This window comes from Canis lupus, chromosome 18, assembly GCF_003254725.2.
Source record: "Canis lupus dingo isolate Sandy chromosome 18, ASM325472v2, whole genome shotgun sequence".
NCBI lineage: Eukaryota > Metazoa > Chordata > Mammalia > Carnivora > Canidae > Canis > Canis lupus.
In genome coordinates, this window is record NC_064260.1 from 41887774 (window position 1) to 41905478 (window position 17705).

Here is a 17705-nt window from a genome sequence, read left to right on the forward strand (position 1 = left end):
TACCTAATGAGATAATGCACATAAAGCCCTTGGCACAGTGCCTACCACAGATGAACTCATTAAGATTTAATAAGAAATGTTTATGGATTTTTTTTTCAGGTAATAAAAGAGATACTCACTTTACCATTGAGGATCTAAAGTCTCTAGGTTATCATGTTTGTGACACTCTTCTGGATTTCTGTGATCCCGACCGAACCAAGGTAAAAATGGACTTTCAAGAAATGTGGTGATGGGGGCACCTGGGTAGCTGAGTCAGTTAAGCATCTTCCTTCGGCTCAGGTCATGATCCTAGGGTTCCGGGATCAAGCCCCATGTCAGACCCCCTGCTCAATGGGGAGCCTGCTTCTCCCTCTCCTCTCCACTTGTGCTCTCTGTTGCTATCTCTGTCCCTCTTTCACATAAATAAAATAAAATAAATAAAATAAAATAAATAAAATAAAATAAATAAAATAAAATAAGTAAAATTAAATAAATAAATAAATAAAAATAAAATAAAATAATAAAATAAAATAAAATAAAATAAAAAATAAAAACACCCTGCAGGTCTACTGTTATTTTTTTTTAATTTATTTATTTATGATAGTCACAGAGAGAGAGAGAGAGAGAGGCAGAGACACAGGCAGAGGGAGAAACAGGCTCCATGCACTGGGAGCCCAATGTGGGATTTGATCCTGGGTCTCTAGGATCGCGCCCTGGGCCAAAGGCAGGCGCCAAACCGCTGCGCCACCCAGGGATCCCCTACTGTTAAAAAAAAAAGAAGAAGAAGAAAAGAAATGTGGTAATGCTACTGTGATCAGTTGCACTGGGTCTCAGCCCAGTGAGATTATAGATGGTTTTTATTTTCCTCTTAATATCATTCTGAAGTTTTTATAATCAATAAAAGTAAGAAAACCCCCAAGCCTGCATACTCTCAGCAAATGCCAAGACCTCATAACTCACCAAGAAGGTAGAAGCCTTCATGCCAACTATCCATCAGCACATACTCCCTCACTTTGCCTTTCAGAAAAGCAGGAGTCCTTTCTCACCTCCAAAACTGACCCTGCCAGCTTTTGTGCACCTGCCAGCTCCCCAGCCATGCCCCTCCCCCCGACGTCTTGCCTCATTCATTCTTTCCTCCTTTTTCTGTGTCCTCAGTGTTTTCGTCTTCTTACTTCTTCCCCTAAACTGCACATGTTCTCAGGCTGCCCCTATCCTGACTCATGCACAGGTTTCCTTCTGTCTCATTTCTCTAACAGAGAGTCAGGATGGTATTTCTATTTCCCTTCATCACTCAGCTTCTTAAAAGGGAGTCTGTGCTCATGGGCTTGATCTAACTCTTCTCCTATGTCCCCTCTCAGTTGGGGCACTGGGGACATGTGATATGTACTGCTCTGGGTGCAACTTTTCACCTGTTTAATGAAATATTTATTTATTTATTTATTTATTTATTTATTTATTTATTTAAGATTTTATTCATTCATTTGACAGAGAAAGAAAGCACAAGAAGGAAGAGCAGCAGGCAGAGGGAGAAGGAAAAGCAGGTCCCTTGCAGAGCAGGGAGCCTGATGCAGGGCTAGATCCCAGGACCCTGGGATCATGACCTGAGCTGAAGGCAGACACTTAACTGACCGAGCCACCCAAGTGCCCCAATAAAACATATTTAAAGGAGAATTTGACCACAGCATGGCCTGTTAAATCACATCTGCCATAGGCCAAAATCTGAATAACACTATTCTAATGTTTCCTTCCTTGCAATTCAAAAAAATAAAATAAATTAGACCTCTGCATTATTTACTATCGCTGATAGCCAGGGGAAAGTGCCTAAAGCAGTGTTCACTAATGTTCTGCCCTAGAAACACGTTTACTACAGTGCATATAATTTATGTTAACATGTCCTTACTAGCAGAGGTGACAGCCTGCTCATCTTTTATGTCCCCAGCAATAAATAAAGTGCCTTTCAGCATATACTGAGTAAAATGCTTGGTAAAAAAAATTAATGAATAAACATAAATACTCTTTTTTTCACTCCCACAGTTCATGCAGTGTCTAGCAGAGCTTAAAGAACTCTTAAAACAGGAGATCCATAAGAAATTCAATGAACTTGGACAAGATATGGATTTAGAAGGAAATTGGAGTGACATCTCTTTGTCTGACATTGAATCCAGGTAACTTCATTTCAGAGAAGAACCAGAGAAGTTCAATTGTTTTTTATTTGTTTTCATTTGCTCCGCTGTATCATTGGTTTTGAACCTCAGGTGCACAATATTGATTAAATCACAGCACGCTTAATATATTTCATTTCTTCAATAACTATATACTGAGTGCCTGTTCTTTGACAGCCTCATTTCTCGGTTAAGAAAGTGGGCAGGCAGTATGTCTAGGGCCCTTAGGCAATTGTAAAGCCTTTGTCTTTTACTCCAAGGGATACGGAAAGCCTGTGGAAGGTTTTAAGTAGAGAAGAGTCATGTTCTGACTTGGGTTTTAGTTTCAGTAGGAATACCTTGGTTGCTATGTGGAAAATAGATTGCAGAGAGGAAGGATGTAAGCAGGGACATTCATTAGGAGCCTCGTGCAATAGTACAAGTAAATATAGATGGTGGTCTAGACTTGAGTAGTTATAGTGGTTAGGGGTAGATGTAGATGGTAGGGGTAATTCTAGATGTATTTTGAAATTTCAAACCTTAGGATTTTCTTATGGATTGGATATGGAGCATGAGAGAAGGAGAATGAGTCCATAATTGGTTGGATAGAGTTGCTCACTGAGATGGAGAAGACCAACGGGGTGGAAAAGGTTGGGGAGTGGTGAAGATCTGGAGGCTAGTGTTGGACATGTTCAGTCAGAGACATCTATTAGAATCTTTTTTTTTTTTAATTTTTTTTAAATTTTTATTTATTTATGATAGAGAGAGAGAGAGAGGCAGAGACACAGGAGAGGGAGAAGCAGGCTCCATGCACCGGGAGCCTGACATGGGACTCGATCCCGGGTCTCCAGGATCACGCCCTGGGCCAAAGGCAGGCGCCAAACCGCAACGCCACCCAGGGATCCCAACATCTATTAGAATCTTAATGGAGATATTGGATGGGTAATTGAATATATGAGTTTGAGTTCAGTGGAGAGGTCAGATAGTTATCACTGGATGGATGATATTTAAACCTTAAGACTAGGAGTGGCTGGGTGGCTCAGTCGGTTAAGCATCCAACTCTTGGTTTTGGCTCAGGTCATGATCTCAGGGTTGTAAGGTCGAACCCCTCGTCAGGCTCCACACTCAGTGCAGAGTCAGCTTGAGATTCTCTCCCTCTGCCCTTTTCCCTGCTCGCATGCACGGTCTCTCTCTCAAATAAATTAATAAAATTAAAAATAAATAAATAAAAAGACTAGATGAGATTCCAAGGCGTAAGTGCAGATAGGACAAAGAGGAGGTCTAGGTCGAAACTGAGTATCATAGCTCTAAGAGATCACAGAGATAAGGAGGAGCCAGCAAATGAGGTAAAAAATCCAAGACCCCATAGTGACTTCCAGGCTATAGGATCTAGCCACTTGATACCTTATAATCTCTACCCTCACCCTCTCATACACTGCTGCAGCTACACTTGCCTTCTTACTCTTCTTCGGACTCACCAGGCCCTCTTCTGTCTCAGGGCCTTTTTCTTTTTTTTAAAGAATTATTTATTTATTTATTTATTTATCTATCTGTTTGTTTATTTATTTATTCATTCATTCATTCATAGAGACACACAGAGAGAGAGAGAGGCAGAGACACAGGCAGAGGGAGAAGCAGGCTCCCTGCAAGGAACCTGATGCGGGACTTGATCCTGGGTCTCCAGGATCACGCCCTGGGCTGCAGGTGGCACTAAACCGCTGCACCACCGGAGCTGCCCTGTCTCAGGGCCTTTACACTAGCTCTTCCGCCAGATACCTACATGGCTCATTCCTCCCCTCCTTCAAGTCTTTGTTTCAGTGTCAACTTTGTCAATGTGGCCTACCCTAGTTACTCTAATACGGCCACTTGCTCTCCTGCCTTTGTCTTCCTGCCATTCATTCCCTATCCCCCTGCAGTGCTCTAGCATTTTATCACCTCCAGTCCTTCTATGTTATTTCCATCTTTATGGAGTTTACTATGTATTATCTGTTTCCCCCTATGGATGTAGGTTCCACAAGGTCAGAGATCTTTATTTTGTTCACCTTTGTATCTCATGCATCTAGAACAGTTACCCAGCACATAGGGAGAGCTCAATAAATATATTTATTGAATTAATTTCACTTGTAGGATCTCAGCCCCACCCTCATAATCTCCACAACTATTTTAGGAAGTCCCCAGGTGGGTGGGTATCTCACAAGTGTGCAAGAACACCTTCTACTCTAGCTTACTGGCCAGAGTGCCTCAAGCCTGCCCCAGTGCCCTCAGTTGGATCTCTGGGCTATGCTGTAGACTGTAGTGGACAGGGCAAAGGGGATGGCTCTCCCTCCTACTCTATGTGGCACATTAACTTCCGGACCCTAAAGCAGTTCTACTGCCTGCGTCTCCCAAATGTCTCCATAGGAACCTTAAATCAGGCCGGGCGGTGTGCCCAGTCACCATGTTGCCTTTTCCTCTCTCCCAGAATTCTCTGCCTAGCTCTCCATGACTGCCACACAAACCACTCTCACTTTCAGCCTCAAAAACAAAAAGCCCGGGATCCCTGGGTGGTACAGCGGTTTGGCGCCTGCCTTTGGCCCAGGGCGCGATCCTGGAGACCCGGGATCGAATCCCACGTCGGGCTCCCAGTGCATGGAGCCTGCTTCTCCCTCTGCCTATGTCTCTGCCTCTCTCTCTCTCTCTTTCCCCGTGTGTGACTATCATAAATAAATTTTAAAAAAATTAAAAAACAAACAAACAAAAAAACAAAAAGCCCCTGCCTGTTGACTCATTAGTATAGAGCCCAGGGGGAGTCAACTCAGAAACAGGAAGTCTACATTCTAGCTGGCTCAGCAGGGTGCTCTGATATATTTAGTTAAGAATGATTGAAACCAGTTTGTCAGTGTCTGCATCAGGAAACCATCTATCACAGCCTCCATGGGGCTCCACCTGTCCACTCCCACCATGACACAGAAAAGCAGACTGTGAGTGTCCAGGCCTAGCTTCAGTGTGCCTTCCTTATGTGTGCACCTACACGGTCGTCAACATTTTCTGGGACACACTGCATCTAATGCTCTTACCCTGTTCATTAAAGTTTTCTGTTTTCTCCCAAAGGTACTTCAGAGACTATTATCTGGAGGCCTCAAAGGCTACTCTTTAGACTAGAAAAGGCTTTTGAGGACAGGGAATTGGGAGTGAGATCAGAGAAGAGAGGGCTATCTTCCCGCTGTCTTACTGTCGGGTTCCGCATTGTGTACCGAACAGAGGGAGGGGGAGCATGAACAGGATGAAAGGCCTGAGCAAAAGGATGGTTTGAAATGCCGTCTTGTCCCAGGGGATCTGAATTTTGTGCCTAAGACATTTTTTAATATATGGAGGCCAGGTGGTAGAGCGCAGTTCCCAATTCTAGCCAGCCACACCCCAGGAAAGAGGAAAATGTAATGTGACACTTGAACAATGGATGTGATGAAGGCAGCAAGGATGGATTATCTGAGCCCTAGGCCTTGCAGGAAAGGGGCAGACCATTTGTGGGGGAAGACTGTAGATCAGTCTGGACATGCATCCACAACCTTTGAAGCAGGAATTGGGATAATGAAAGCAATTCTTGGTCTCTGACCTATGGATATCTTGTTATCAAATAGGTTTATGTGTATATTCAATACAGTTTTAAAGAGCACTTGGTAGGATCCTTGTTCTCTGAACTGGTCCTGGCCAGACGGAACAAATGAAACAAGCCATGCTTCCAAACAAATCACAGTACCCCGGTATTCTCTAGGACTACACAATAAGAATCTTCCAGTCTCTTACAGTCACTGCCAAGGGCAGCTTTGCCCACCTGGCCAGTTATTTTGCCACATTAATTGCAAACTCCTTGGGGGCAGGAGTCTTTCACATTCATCACTGTGCTTGAGGCACTGCCTGGCATGCAATACATGTTCAGAATGAATGAAGAGGGCAGCCCAGGTGGCTCAGCGGTTTGGCACAGCCTTCGGCCCAGGACGTGATCCTGGAGACCCGGGATCAAGTCCCATGTCGGGCTCCCTGCATGGAGCCTGCTTCTCCCTCTGCCTATGTCTATGCCTCCCTCTCTCTCTCTCTCTCTCTCTCTGTGTGTGTCTCTCATGCATAAATAAATAAAATATCTTTTTAAAAGATTTAATTAATTTATTTAAAGATTTTATTTATTTATGCATGAGAGACACACACAGAGAGAGAGGCAGAGACACAGGCAGAGGGGAAGCAGGCTCCATGCTAGGAGCCCAACACGGGACTTGATCCTGGGACTCCAGGATCGTGCCCTGGGCCAAAGGCAGGCGCTAAACTGCTGAGCCATCCAGGGATCCCCCCCCCAAAATCTTTAAAAAAAAAAAAAAAAACAGAATGAATGAAGAACATGCTAGTCAAGAATTCTTAGTCATTGAAACCCAGGCATTGAGGGCAAAGCAGACTGGATATCCTAACTCCATGCTGCTGGTCTGGTGGTTGTTATCCTTCCTAGACATTACTAACAGATATTTTCCTTTCCTCCTTCCTTTTGGAAACAGCACCAGTGGTTCTGACAGTTCCCTCTCAGATGGTCTCCCTGTTCACCTATTGAGCATGGCAGATGAGGTAAGATGGTACAGACTCACACCCAGGAAGTAGCAGCCTTAAGGAAAGGATGATCCTCCTGGGTAATTCCTGGTGGAATGTTCCAACTAAAATCTGTAGAAGGGACTCCTGGGTGGCTCAGTGGTTGAGCATCTGCCTTCTGCTCAGGGCGTGATCCCGGGGTCCTGGGATCAAGTTCCGCATCAGTCTCCCTGCAGGGAGCCTGCTTCTCCCTCTGCCTCTGTCTCTGCCTCTCTCTGTGTGTCTCTCATGAATAAATAAGTAAAATCTTTTATTTATTTTTAATTTTTTTTAAAGATTTTATTTATTCATTCATGAGAGAGAGAGAGGCAGAGACACAGGGAGAGAGAGAAGCAGGCTCCATGCAGGGAGCCCGATGTGGGACTCGATCCCAGGTCTCCAGGATCACGACCCTGGGCTGAAGGCGTCACTAAACCGCTGAGCCACCCAGCCTGCCCAGTAAAATCTTTTTAAAAAAATCTGCAAAAAATATAGCAACAGTATCAAACCTGGTTACCCTACCCTAGAGTCTGTCATTTTGTCCTCTATAACTTTCCTTTTAAAAAATCTAGGGAAGGGCAGCCCAGGTGGCTCAGTGGTTTAGCGCCGCCTTCAGCCCAGGGCCTGATCCTGGAGACCCAGGATCAAGTCCCATGTCAGGCTCCCTGCATGGAGCCTGCTTCTCCCTCTGCTTGTGTCTCTGACTCTCTTTCTTTTTTTTTAAAAAAAAATATTTTTTAAAGATTTTATTTATTCATAAGAGACACACAGAGAGAGAGAGAGACACAGGCAGAGGGAGAAGCAGGCTCATGCGGGGAGCCTGACGTGGGACTCAATCCAGGGATCCCCGGATCACGCCCTGGGCTGAAGGTGGCGCTAAACCTCCGAGCCACCAGAGCTGCCCTCTGCCTCTTTCTCTCTCTCTCTCTCTCTCTCTCTCTCTCTGTCTCTCTCTCTCTGTCTCTCATGAATAAATATATAAAATCTTAAAAAAATAAAAATAAAAATAAAATAAAAATCTAGGGAAAATCTAAGGGAAAAAATGTGAAGACTCCATGTTTATTAGAAAGTTAACTAAAACGAGAAAAAGTTTAACTAAAAGTGAAAACCATCTTAAGAGAGGTTGTTAAAAATTACTCATAATTATTTATTTAAGATTTTATTTTTATATTCGTATCTCTACACCTAACATGGGGCTCGAAATCACCACCTCAAGATCAAGAATTGCATGCTCCACCCAGGCGCCCTGATGCATACTTTTTAAAGAAGTGTGTAGTTGTAGATAGTTTTTTATACTTCCATATATTAATTTTTTTTGCTCCATCTTGTTCACAGACTTTTTCTTGTGTAAATGATATAAGAGCTTTAGAAACAGCAAAATATTTGTTGTGGTTCATTATGCACATGATTTCCTAGTTGCATTAAGAAATATCTCCATCATAAATTGAGATTAAGGCTGTGTCAGGGGCAGCCCTGGTGGCGCAGTGGTTTAGCGCCGCCTGCAGCCCAGGGTGTGATCCTGGAGACCCGGGATCACATCCTATGTCGGGCTCCTTGTGTGGAGCCTGCTTCTCCCTCTGCCTGTGTCTCTGCCTCTCTCTCTCTGTGTATCTCATGAATAAGTAAAATATTAAAAAAAAAAAAAAAAAAAAAAGGCTGTGTCAGGTGGAGCCAGCCAGATCAGATTAGACCCTATAATGTTTTTTTTTTTAATATTTTCTTTATTTATTCATGAGCAACACAGAGAAAGAGAGAGAGAGAGAGAGAGAGGCAAAGATACAGGCAGAGGGAGGAGCAGGCTCCATGTGGGGAGCCTGACGTGGGACTTGGTCCCGGGTCTCCAGGATCACACCCTGGGCTGCAGGCGGCACTAAACCGCTGTGCCACAGAGGCTGCCCACTATAATGTTTTCAAGCTGGATTTATAACAATATCGATATAAGCTTCATCCCAGCATAGGTCTCTGGATAATTAGTCCTTAGCCTCATTTCCTTAATTATTAAAGCCACCTTGTGGTCAGAGCCAAATGGGACGCCTGGGTGGCTCAGCAGTTGAGCATCTGCCTTTGGCTCAGGGCGTGATTCCGGAGTCCTGGGATTGAGTCCCACATCAGGCTCCCCAGAGGGGAGCTTCTCCTTCTGCCTGTGTCTCTGCCTGCCTCTCTGTGTTTCTCATGAATAAATAAATACAATCTTTAAAAACATTTTTTTAATCTTTTTCCTTTTTTTTTAGAGAGAAGAGAGTGTGAGGAGATGGGGAAGGGTCAGGGGAGAGCCAGAGGGAACAGGAGAGAGAAACTTAGCCAGGCTCCTCCACACCCAGCACAAAGCCTAACAAGGGGTTCAATTCCACAACCCTGAGATCATGACCTGAACCGAAATCAAGAGTTAGACACTTAACTGACTGGGCCACCCAGGCACTCCAACCAAACTGAATCTTTTAACCACAAACCTGATAATATTATATGTACCTGACATTATTGCCGTAAGTAATCTGGCTTCATATTGTAAAACACAGATATTTGGTTACTAGTGTAACTGCCCCTCTGGCAGTATATCTATTCTAGAGGGATTTGGAATGTTAAATGGGGAGTGGACTCTGCTAAGGAGGTAACTGAACTGTTTGCTCTCCAAACCAGCAGCAGTTCAGCACCATGAGGACCTCCATACTGGGCTAGCCATCGTGTCTTGAGTGTTGTGTGAAAGACTGTTCCATGTGGTGGGCGTACCTCGGGAATCCTCAGTGACTACTTTCTCTATGCTTTCTGGAATAGGTGAATCAAAAGAAGAAGATGTATAAGAAGAAGAAAAAGAAGCCACTTCGGACTAGGAAACAGCGAAATGAACAGTATCAGAAAAATAATTTGATGCGGGAGTTAAAGTTAATAGAAGATGCCCCGGTAAGAAGGCTCTGTTGCCCACTTCTGCTGTCTGGTTAAAGAGCATTCCATGGAGGGAGCAGGACAAGGGGTTAAAGTTTACTCTAAACCAGCAAGGGAATGGGATGTAAGGAAGCTATTTTGAGTTCATAGCTCTTTCCTGAGTCCTCTGGACATCTCTGAGCAGATGTCAGCCTTGACCCACTGATTCTATACTACATTCTGGAATGGTACTCTGGTCTGGGTATTGACCGTGTCTGGATTTCCAGAGGAAAAGGTGGTACTGGAGAAGTGGTGGCTGGAGCCAGTCCAGGGTTCCCACGTGGCTGAGGTGTCAGGCCTCGTCCAGTATGAGGATGCCGGGCTCCTTTCCAGTCTCCTCCCAGCCGCCACCCCCACATCATGCTCCCTGCTTCCTAAAGATGAAAATGCTTGCTTTCAGACGTGGAAGTGTTAACAGAAGTGAATTGGGTCAATTATGAGTAGATTAATTACAGTAGATCAATTGAAAAATATTCTCTTTGTACTCAATTCTTCCAGGAAAGGGCAGGGTTTGCTTCTACTCTGCAAAAACAGCCTACCTTTTTCAGAAATTCAGAGAACGCCAGTTCTTCCATGATGCAAAATGAAAAACCAAGGTTGAATGAGGTAGTAGTTTTGCTTGCCCTTTTTTTTTAAAAAAAACTCATTCATGGAAAATTTTTTTTTTAATTTTTTTTTTTTTTTTTTTTTAATTTACTTATGATAGTCACAGAGAGAGAGAGAGAGAGGCAGAGACACAGGCAGAGGGAGAAGCAGACTCCATGCATCGGGAGCCTGATATGGGATTCGATCCCGGGTCTCCAGGATCGCGCCCTGGGCCAAAGGCAGGCGCCAAACCGCTGCGCCACCCAGGGATCCCTCATTCATGGAAAATTTATCAAAACATTTTTTGGGTAATATACTTAAAGTGTACAACATGATATTTGATATATTTACACACCATGAGAGGGTTCCCAGCACTGAGTGAATTAACACATCTACCTAGTATACCTCTGGTGAATTAACACATCCTCCACCTCATGTAGTTACCTTTTTTCCCTTTTTATGCCCTTTTATCATCTCCTCCCTATTTCCTCCACTCTCCAGCAACCACCATTCTACTCTCTGTATCTATGAGTTTGACCTTTTTTTAGGCTCCACACATAAGTGATACCATGCAGCAGTTGTCTTTCTCTCTTGGGCTTCCTTTACTAAGCATAATGCCCTCCAGCTTCTATGTTTTTTTCTAGGAGTTTTATGGTTTGGGGTCTTAAGTTTAAGTTTTTTTTTTTTTTTTTTTTTTTTTTAATTTATTTATGATAGTCACACAGAGAGAGAGAGAGAGGCAGAGACATAGGCAGAGGGAGAAGCAGGCTCCATGCACTGGGAGCCCGATGTGGGATTTGATCCCGGGTCTCCAGGATCGCGCCCTGGGCCAAAGGCAGGCGCTAAACCGCTGTGCCACCCAGGGTTCCCTAAGTTTAAGTTTTTAAGCCATTTTGAGTTGGCATTAGTGTTGGTATAAGCCAGGGGTATGATTTCATTCTTTTATATGTAGATATCTAGTTTTTCCCCAATACCATTTATGGAAGAGACCATCTTTTCCCCATTGTGTATGTTGACTCTTTTGTAAAAAAATTAATGGATGGTATATACATGAGTTTATTTCTGGTCTCTATTCTGTTCCATCTTTGACTCCTTGTGGCAGATTCTCTGATTTTTCCAATTAGCATGTCTCTCCCACAGGCTGAAGAATACAATAGGCCTCTAGGTCACCCTTACCTGTCTGTGCCACCAGGAGCAAAGGAACATTAAAATTACTGAGGACATTGACATTGCTTTGGATTAGACATTACTAGTCTGGCAATAAATATTGGTGATTTGATTCTATACCTAGAACATAAGAACAGGCTGCTCCATCATCTGTCCATCCCTCCATTCAACAAATTGAACTGTGTAGCCACTACATGCCACACACTCTGCTGCCTGCTGAGAATGTAACATTGAACAAAACACTATCTCTGCCTTAGGGACCTTAAAGTCTACTGGGAATTTTAATAAGGATGCAGGAAATTACATCACATAGTAGGATGAAGTAGGAGCACAGAGGAAAGACGCCCAGTCCATTTTTTAGCACTTTGGAATTATGTGGCTATAAAATCCTTTCTTTTAAAAGATATATTTATTTATTTTAGATTGAGAGAGAGCAACCCAGGGGAGAGGGAGAGGAGAGAGAGAGAATATCAGGCAGACTCCTGCTGAATGTAGAGCCCAACAACCTGGGGCCAGATCTCATGACTCTGAGATCATGACCCAAGCTGAAATCAAGAATTGGACGCTTGACTGACTGAGCCACTCAGATGCCCCCCTTTTGGTTTTTTTTATGTCTAAAAATAAGTTTTGGGGGTACCTGGGTGGCACCCATTCAGTTAAACATGTGCCTTCGGCTCAGGTCATGATCCTGGGGTCCTGGGATTGAGCCCTGCATTGGGCTCCTTGATCAGCAGGGAGCCTGCTTCTCCCTCTGCCTTCCTGTACACACTCACTCCCCTCTCTCTCTCTGTCTCTCTCTATGTCAAATAAATAAATAAAATCTCTTTAAAAATAATAATATGTTTTGGTGGGGAGCTAGGTTGACTCAGAAGAGCATGGAACTCTTGATCTCTGTGTGATTTCAAGACCCATGTTGGGTATAAAGATTACCAAAAAGAAAAAAATAAACTTAAAAAATCTTTTAAAATAAGTTTTGGTATAGTAGTAGATAACTTTTAGTGTATATGGTACAAAATAAGCCCTTCTCATGCAAAATGCTACCCTGTGGTTAACAGTGATATAATGAGGTCCCACTGTGTTACACTGAGGAATCCCCACAGAGCACTGCTCCACATTGAGGGCCATTTGGTGTCTAGTGTGATAGTAGCAAGAGCACAGCTTTCAAGTCTATCTTGAGTTCAGATTCCAGCCTATCATTTTCCATGAGTTACTGAACTCTGGGACTCAGTTTCTACATCTAAAATATTTGGGTGATAATACATACATCACAAAGGTTGTTGAGAAAATTAGATGTGAAACTGTGTGTAACATGCCTGGCAAATGATAGGCACTCCATAAATATCAGTTTCCTTCTTTTCTTCAAATTATCATTCATTTGCATTTTGCCTCTCTATCTGTATCCTATGTAATGATCTAACATGCAGGAATAAAAGAACCCTCACTGTATATTCTATGTAATCACACTTGTGCAAGTGGAAGCTTTAGTGAGATTGTGTTTGTTTATCTCAGTCACAGCTACGTGGAAGAGACAAGGGCACCTCCCTGGACCCATCAAAAATGACCTCCTTGATTCTGACGAAGAATAGAGAGGGAATGCAGGTATTTCACTACTATGTATACATATATGCCAGCCACTAATTTGATTTGGCTTTTAAGTATATGACATGGTTTGGAGAGGTAGCGATCCACACTTTCACCTTCTAGAATTCATTCACTCAGGTGAACGTCTAAGCCACCTGACCACCAAGGGATACAATCCACAAGGGGCCACAAGATGGGAGAAATCCCACCTAGGGCTCAAAGCTTGCCCTGGAGAATTTAGTTTTTATTTTAACAAACATTTGGTAGGTGGCTATTATTTTGTAACTCCATGGCAACAGTTGAGGAAACAGTGATAGTGAATAATGTGGTGGTTCTCAACCCTAGGAGATGTTAACAACAAACGGGGGTGCCACCATCAGGCATGAGGTGTGCCTCACACGCAGTATTACCAGTGATCGTTCAATACCGAGGTTTGTGAATGATTTGCTTTTTTAGAGGAATAAGTTAGAATGAGTTAGTATTTGTCCCCTCTAATAACTATCTCTCTTGCACACTTGCACTTGCATATTCTTTCCTGAGAAGGAGGAAAAAGAGGTGGAGAAACAGCTAGTAAGCTGTTATGTCAAATAGCCCTGGGTACATCTATGGGAGGGTGCTGCTCACAGGCACCCAGGGTGAACAAAGATTGAGAACCATCAGACTTATATGGCTACACTAGATAGAAAATGGACAGCTGTCCCAAGGGGAGGTCCCTGCTGTTTTCCCAAGGCTGTTGTTTGGGACTTCTCAGACTGTGCTCCCATTTACCCCACAGTATCTTATAGAGATCCTATGAGATGCGGGACCACTTGAGGACTGGAAGACCTGATCCCTCCCTTAAGGCAGCCACCCTCTAGGAGGGGTGGTGAGACATAGTCCAGTCACTGTGGCATAACAGAGCCTGGAGAGCAGTGGGAAGAGAGGTGTAGGTAAATTCAAATCAAAGAGGATTTCTGGGGGCACCTGAGTGCCTCAGTGGTTGACCATCTCCCTTTGGCTCAGGGCGTGATCCCCAGGTCCTGGGATCCAGTCCTGCATCGGGCTCCCCACAGGGAGCCTGCACCTCCCTCTGCCTGTGTCTCTGCCGCTCTTCTCTGCGGTGTCTCTCATGAATAAATAAATAGAATCTTAAAAAAAAAAAAAAATGGAGTTCTGTCCTGCCAGGCAGGGGAGCCACAAACTGCCCCCTTGCCTCTTTGGCATTCACTGCAGGAAGCCACATCCCACAGTTGAAAGCTGCTGGTTAGGCTGTAACATGTAACCAGGGATTCAGTGAAACCCAGTGTAGCAGGTAAATGCCATTCAGGCTTTTCTCTTCCCTTCCCTTCCCTTCCCTTCCCTTCCCTTCCCTTCCCTTCCCTTCCCTTCCCTTCCCTTCCCCTCTTCCCCTCTTCCCCTCTTCCCCTCTTCCCCTCTTCCCCTCTTCCCCTCTTCCCCTAACTCTTCCCCTCTTCCCCTCTTCCCCTCTCCCCTACCCTCCTCCCTCCTCCTCTCTCCTCCTCTCTCCTCTCTCCTCCATCCAGGCTTTCTTACTTTACCTCCATTTTCTTACCATTTCTGGCAGAATGTTTTTCTAGCTGAGACATAAGCATTTAACTCACAGGCTTAATCAGAGTCACAAACAGTGGGGCAGTCTCCTATCTTGACAGATCAGGTTCTTCTCTTTGTGTAATGTCTCTAGATGGCTTATGAAAGCAGTCGTTGAGCTCAGGGCAATTAAGGACCTTTTTTCAGCTCTCCAAAGGACTTGGGCAAATACTTGATTCACCTCTGCCCTGGTGCAACATTAACTACTTTGTATTTTGGTATTTGGGGGAAAATGCAAATACTTCTCACTAACTCCTTGTAAAACCAACTCCAACTCTGACTGTAACTTTAGAAATTGAGGGACACCTGTGTGGCTCAGCGGTTTAGTGCCTGCCTTCGGCCTAGGTCGTGATCCTGGAATCCCAGGATCGAGTCCCACATTGGGCTCCGTGCATGGAGCCTGCTTCTCCCTCTGCCTGTGTCTCTGCCTCTCTCTCATTCTGTGTCTCTCATGAATAAATAAATAAAATCTTAAAAAAAAAAATTTAGAAATTGCAACCTAAAGCGATTCAACCTTTCTATCTTGTTTGCACTGACACAGAGGCCGAGATTCACAGTGTCGTGCTGTCCAAAGAGAAGCACAAACTCCAGCCAAGAGCCAGCTCCAGATATGAAGCCACTCTGGTCCAGGAACAGATATCCTGCCACAAAGAGAGGTCGCGCCACCATGACGGTGTACCCATCCTTGCACATATACACATACCCCTAGGGTGCCTTGGCCGTGCCACACAGGTGCTTCCTTGGCCTATTTTGGGTTAGATACATTTTGTAATGAGAGGAGTTGTATGATTGGGAGCTTCATTGACTCGAGACATACTGTGTTGTGTGTTCATCGCACGCTGACCTTATGCTATGTGCTTACATTGTGTGCATGCCCTTAGGATGCATATCTCATGAATTAGATTGCTCTTTTCACAAAGTAAAATTTTATAATGATGTATAGAAAAGCTTCCTTTATCAGAAATTGAAATGTGTACTCATGAACCTACAGCACAGATATACCTCATTTTAACCAATAAATATTCTCTCTAAAATTAGTGCAAATCAATTTTAAGAGCTCAAATTCCATTCTAAACATAATATGGGAGTGTGCTACGTTACAAAAGCAATCTTGTGTCAAAGCTTTCTAGCAACAAATGGCTAGTCAATGATTTATCAAGTTTGCTGGTGCTGAGGATTATCACATAGAGAAAACAATACATGTATTAGCTGGAATTCAGGATTACATATATTATGTTCAACACAGTTACATACATTTTTAACCCATTGATTAAAATTCTGTCTCAGTAGCCAGTTGCTTCCTTTGATTGGTTAATCTTGTAACTTTAAATGAACAGGTACTTTATATTTTTAGATCTCTTGCAAGCATCAAGTGTAGCCTGCTGGCAGCAGCCTTTTACATCAACATGCTGGAGTCATGTTGAAGAAAGTCACTCTAGCTCATCCCAGGTCTCCTGTTTTGACTTTCCCCTCTTCCTATCACATTGGATTGAAAGTTTCCTGTTTCATGTGTTTTTTATGACCACTTGTAAACTCCTTCAGCCACCAATCACCTGGATGACTAATAATCAGAACCACAAATTTTATTACAATTCCAGTGTCTGTGCTATTTTGTGTGTGTGTATGTGTGTGTTTGTAATTAATAGGTTTTATTTTGAGAACAGTTTAGATTTACCGAGAACTTGAGGGGACAGGACTGAGAGTTCCTATATACTGCCCACCCCACCCCCCTCCTTACACACTGTGTGAGTCTTTTTAAGGGGAATATCTGCCCGAGTTCCTTTTCAGTTGTTTGGTTTGATTTCTAATTTGGAACGCTTCACAAATTTTCATGTCTTCCTTGCACAGGGGGCCATGCCAAATCCTCTCAGTATCTGTACCCACGTTAGTATTTGTGCTGCCAATGTGAGCATCTGCCTTCCTATTCCATACCTTACTCACACCCTAAAACCTAAACTCACAGCTTAAAACTCAGCATTTTAAGTAGAGAGCACACAGCTAAAACCTCACCTTTTGTCCCTAAGAGGATATCTTCAAGGAAAAATTCCCAAACAGTTATAAACTGCTGAGGGCAAACCTTTGTTTGAAAGTTGTTCAGAAAAAAAAAAAAAAAAAAAGAAAAAAGAAAGTTGTTCAGAAATACTGTCTTTTTTTGTCTTTTTTTTTGTTTCAAGTAATTTTGGAGAAAGTTTATAAAAAGCACCCCAGTGTGATGATATTTTTGGAATAAAAAAATCAGGGGATCCCTGGGTGGCGCAGCGGTTTGGCGCCTGCCTTTGGCCCAGGGCGCGATCCTGGAGACCCGGGATCGAATCCCACATCAGGCTCCCGGTGCATGGAGCCTGCTTCTCCCTCTGCCTGTTGTGTCTCTGCCTCTCTCTCTCTCTGTATGACTATCATAAATAAATTAAAAAAATGTTTAAAAAAAAATCATATATGGGGCCACCTGGGTGGTTCAGTCAGTTAAGCATCTGACTCTTGATTTCAGCTCAGGTCATGATCTCAGGGTGGTTGGGATTGAGCCCCGTATCCATGTCCATGCTCAGCTACGAGTCTACTTGTCCCTCTCCGTCTGCTTCTTCCCCTACTCATGTTCTCTCTTTCTCTAAAATAAGTAAGTAAAATCTTAAAAAATAAAATAAGCCAATCTGTAAAAAAATCAGAATGTGATCAGATTTTTTCCCCAAAGGTATGAGATTTCTGTTTCATAAAACATGCCCTTTTATATTCAATACTGAGGATTTTATGATCTGAGATGGTTGGTGATAGGGAGTTGATGACAATGTATAGAAAAGAATCATAATACAGTTATTGTACTTCACCCATTAGACTACTGGGAGTGATGGCATGAAATTTTGACTGCTTAAGCAATCAAGATCTGTGGGGTTATCAGATTTTTTAAAGTACTTTTTTAAAAAGAGATTTTATTTATTTGAGAGAGAACGCTCATGCACAGGAGGAGAGGGGCTGACAGAGCGGGGGAAGAGGAGAGGAGAGAGAATCTCCAGCCCACTCTGAGCTAAGCACAGAGTGCAACACAGGGCTCGATCTCATGACCCCTAGATTGTTACCTGAGCCAAAATCAAGAGTTAGATGCCAAAGGGACTGATCTACCCAGGTGCCCCAATAAGTACTTTTTGAAAGTAAAAATCTTCCTGA

At 43.4% G+C, this 17705-nt stretch overlaps 1 protein-coding gene and 1 non-coding gene across 2 annotated transcripts in view; one reads left to right on the top strand and one right to left on the bottom strand.

The window, feature by feature from the left end:
• Positions 1-16138, top strand: part of AGBL2 (AGBL carboxypeptidase 2) — a 43260-nt gene extending 27122 nt beyond the window's left edge. Inside the window, 7 exon segments of the mRNA XM_025452170.3 lie at positions 100-200; positions 2014-2144; positions 6641-6707; positions 9480-9605; positions 10125-10232; positions 12888-12977; positions 15088-16138. Coding sequence (XP_025307955.1) covers positions 100-200; positions 2014-2144; positions 6641-6707; positions 9480-9605; positions 10125-10232; positions 12888-12977; positions 15088-15255 — 791 coding nt within the window. The 3' untranslated portion in view covers positions 15256-16138.
• A 211-nt stretch (positions 16139-16349) lies between these two features.
• LOC112663760 (U6 spliceosomal RNA) lies at positions 16350-16459 on the bottom strand. Its single transcript, XR_003139356.1, has one exon. It is a non-coding gene; the product is annotated as a U6 spliceosomal RNA (small nuclear RNA).
• Between the last annotated feature and the right edge of the window lie 1246 nt (positions 16460-17705).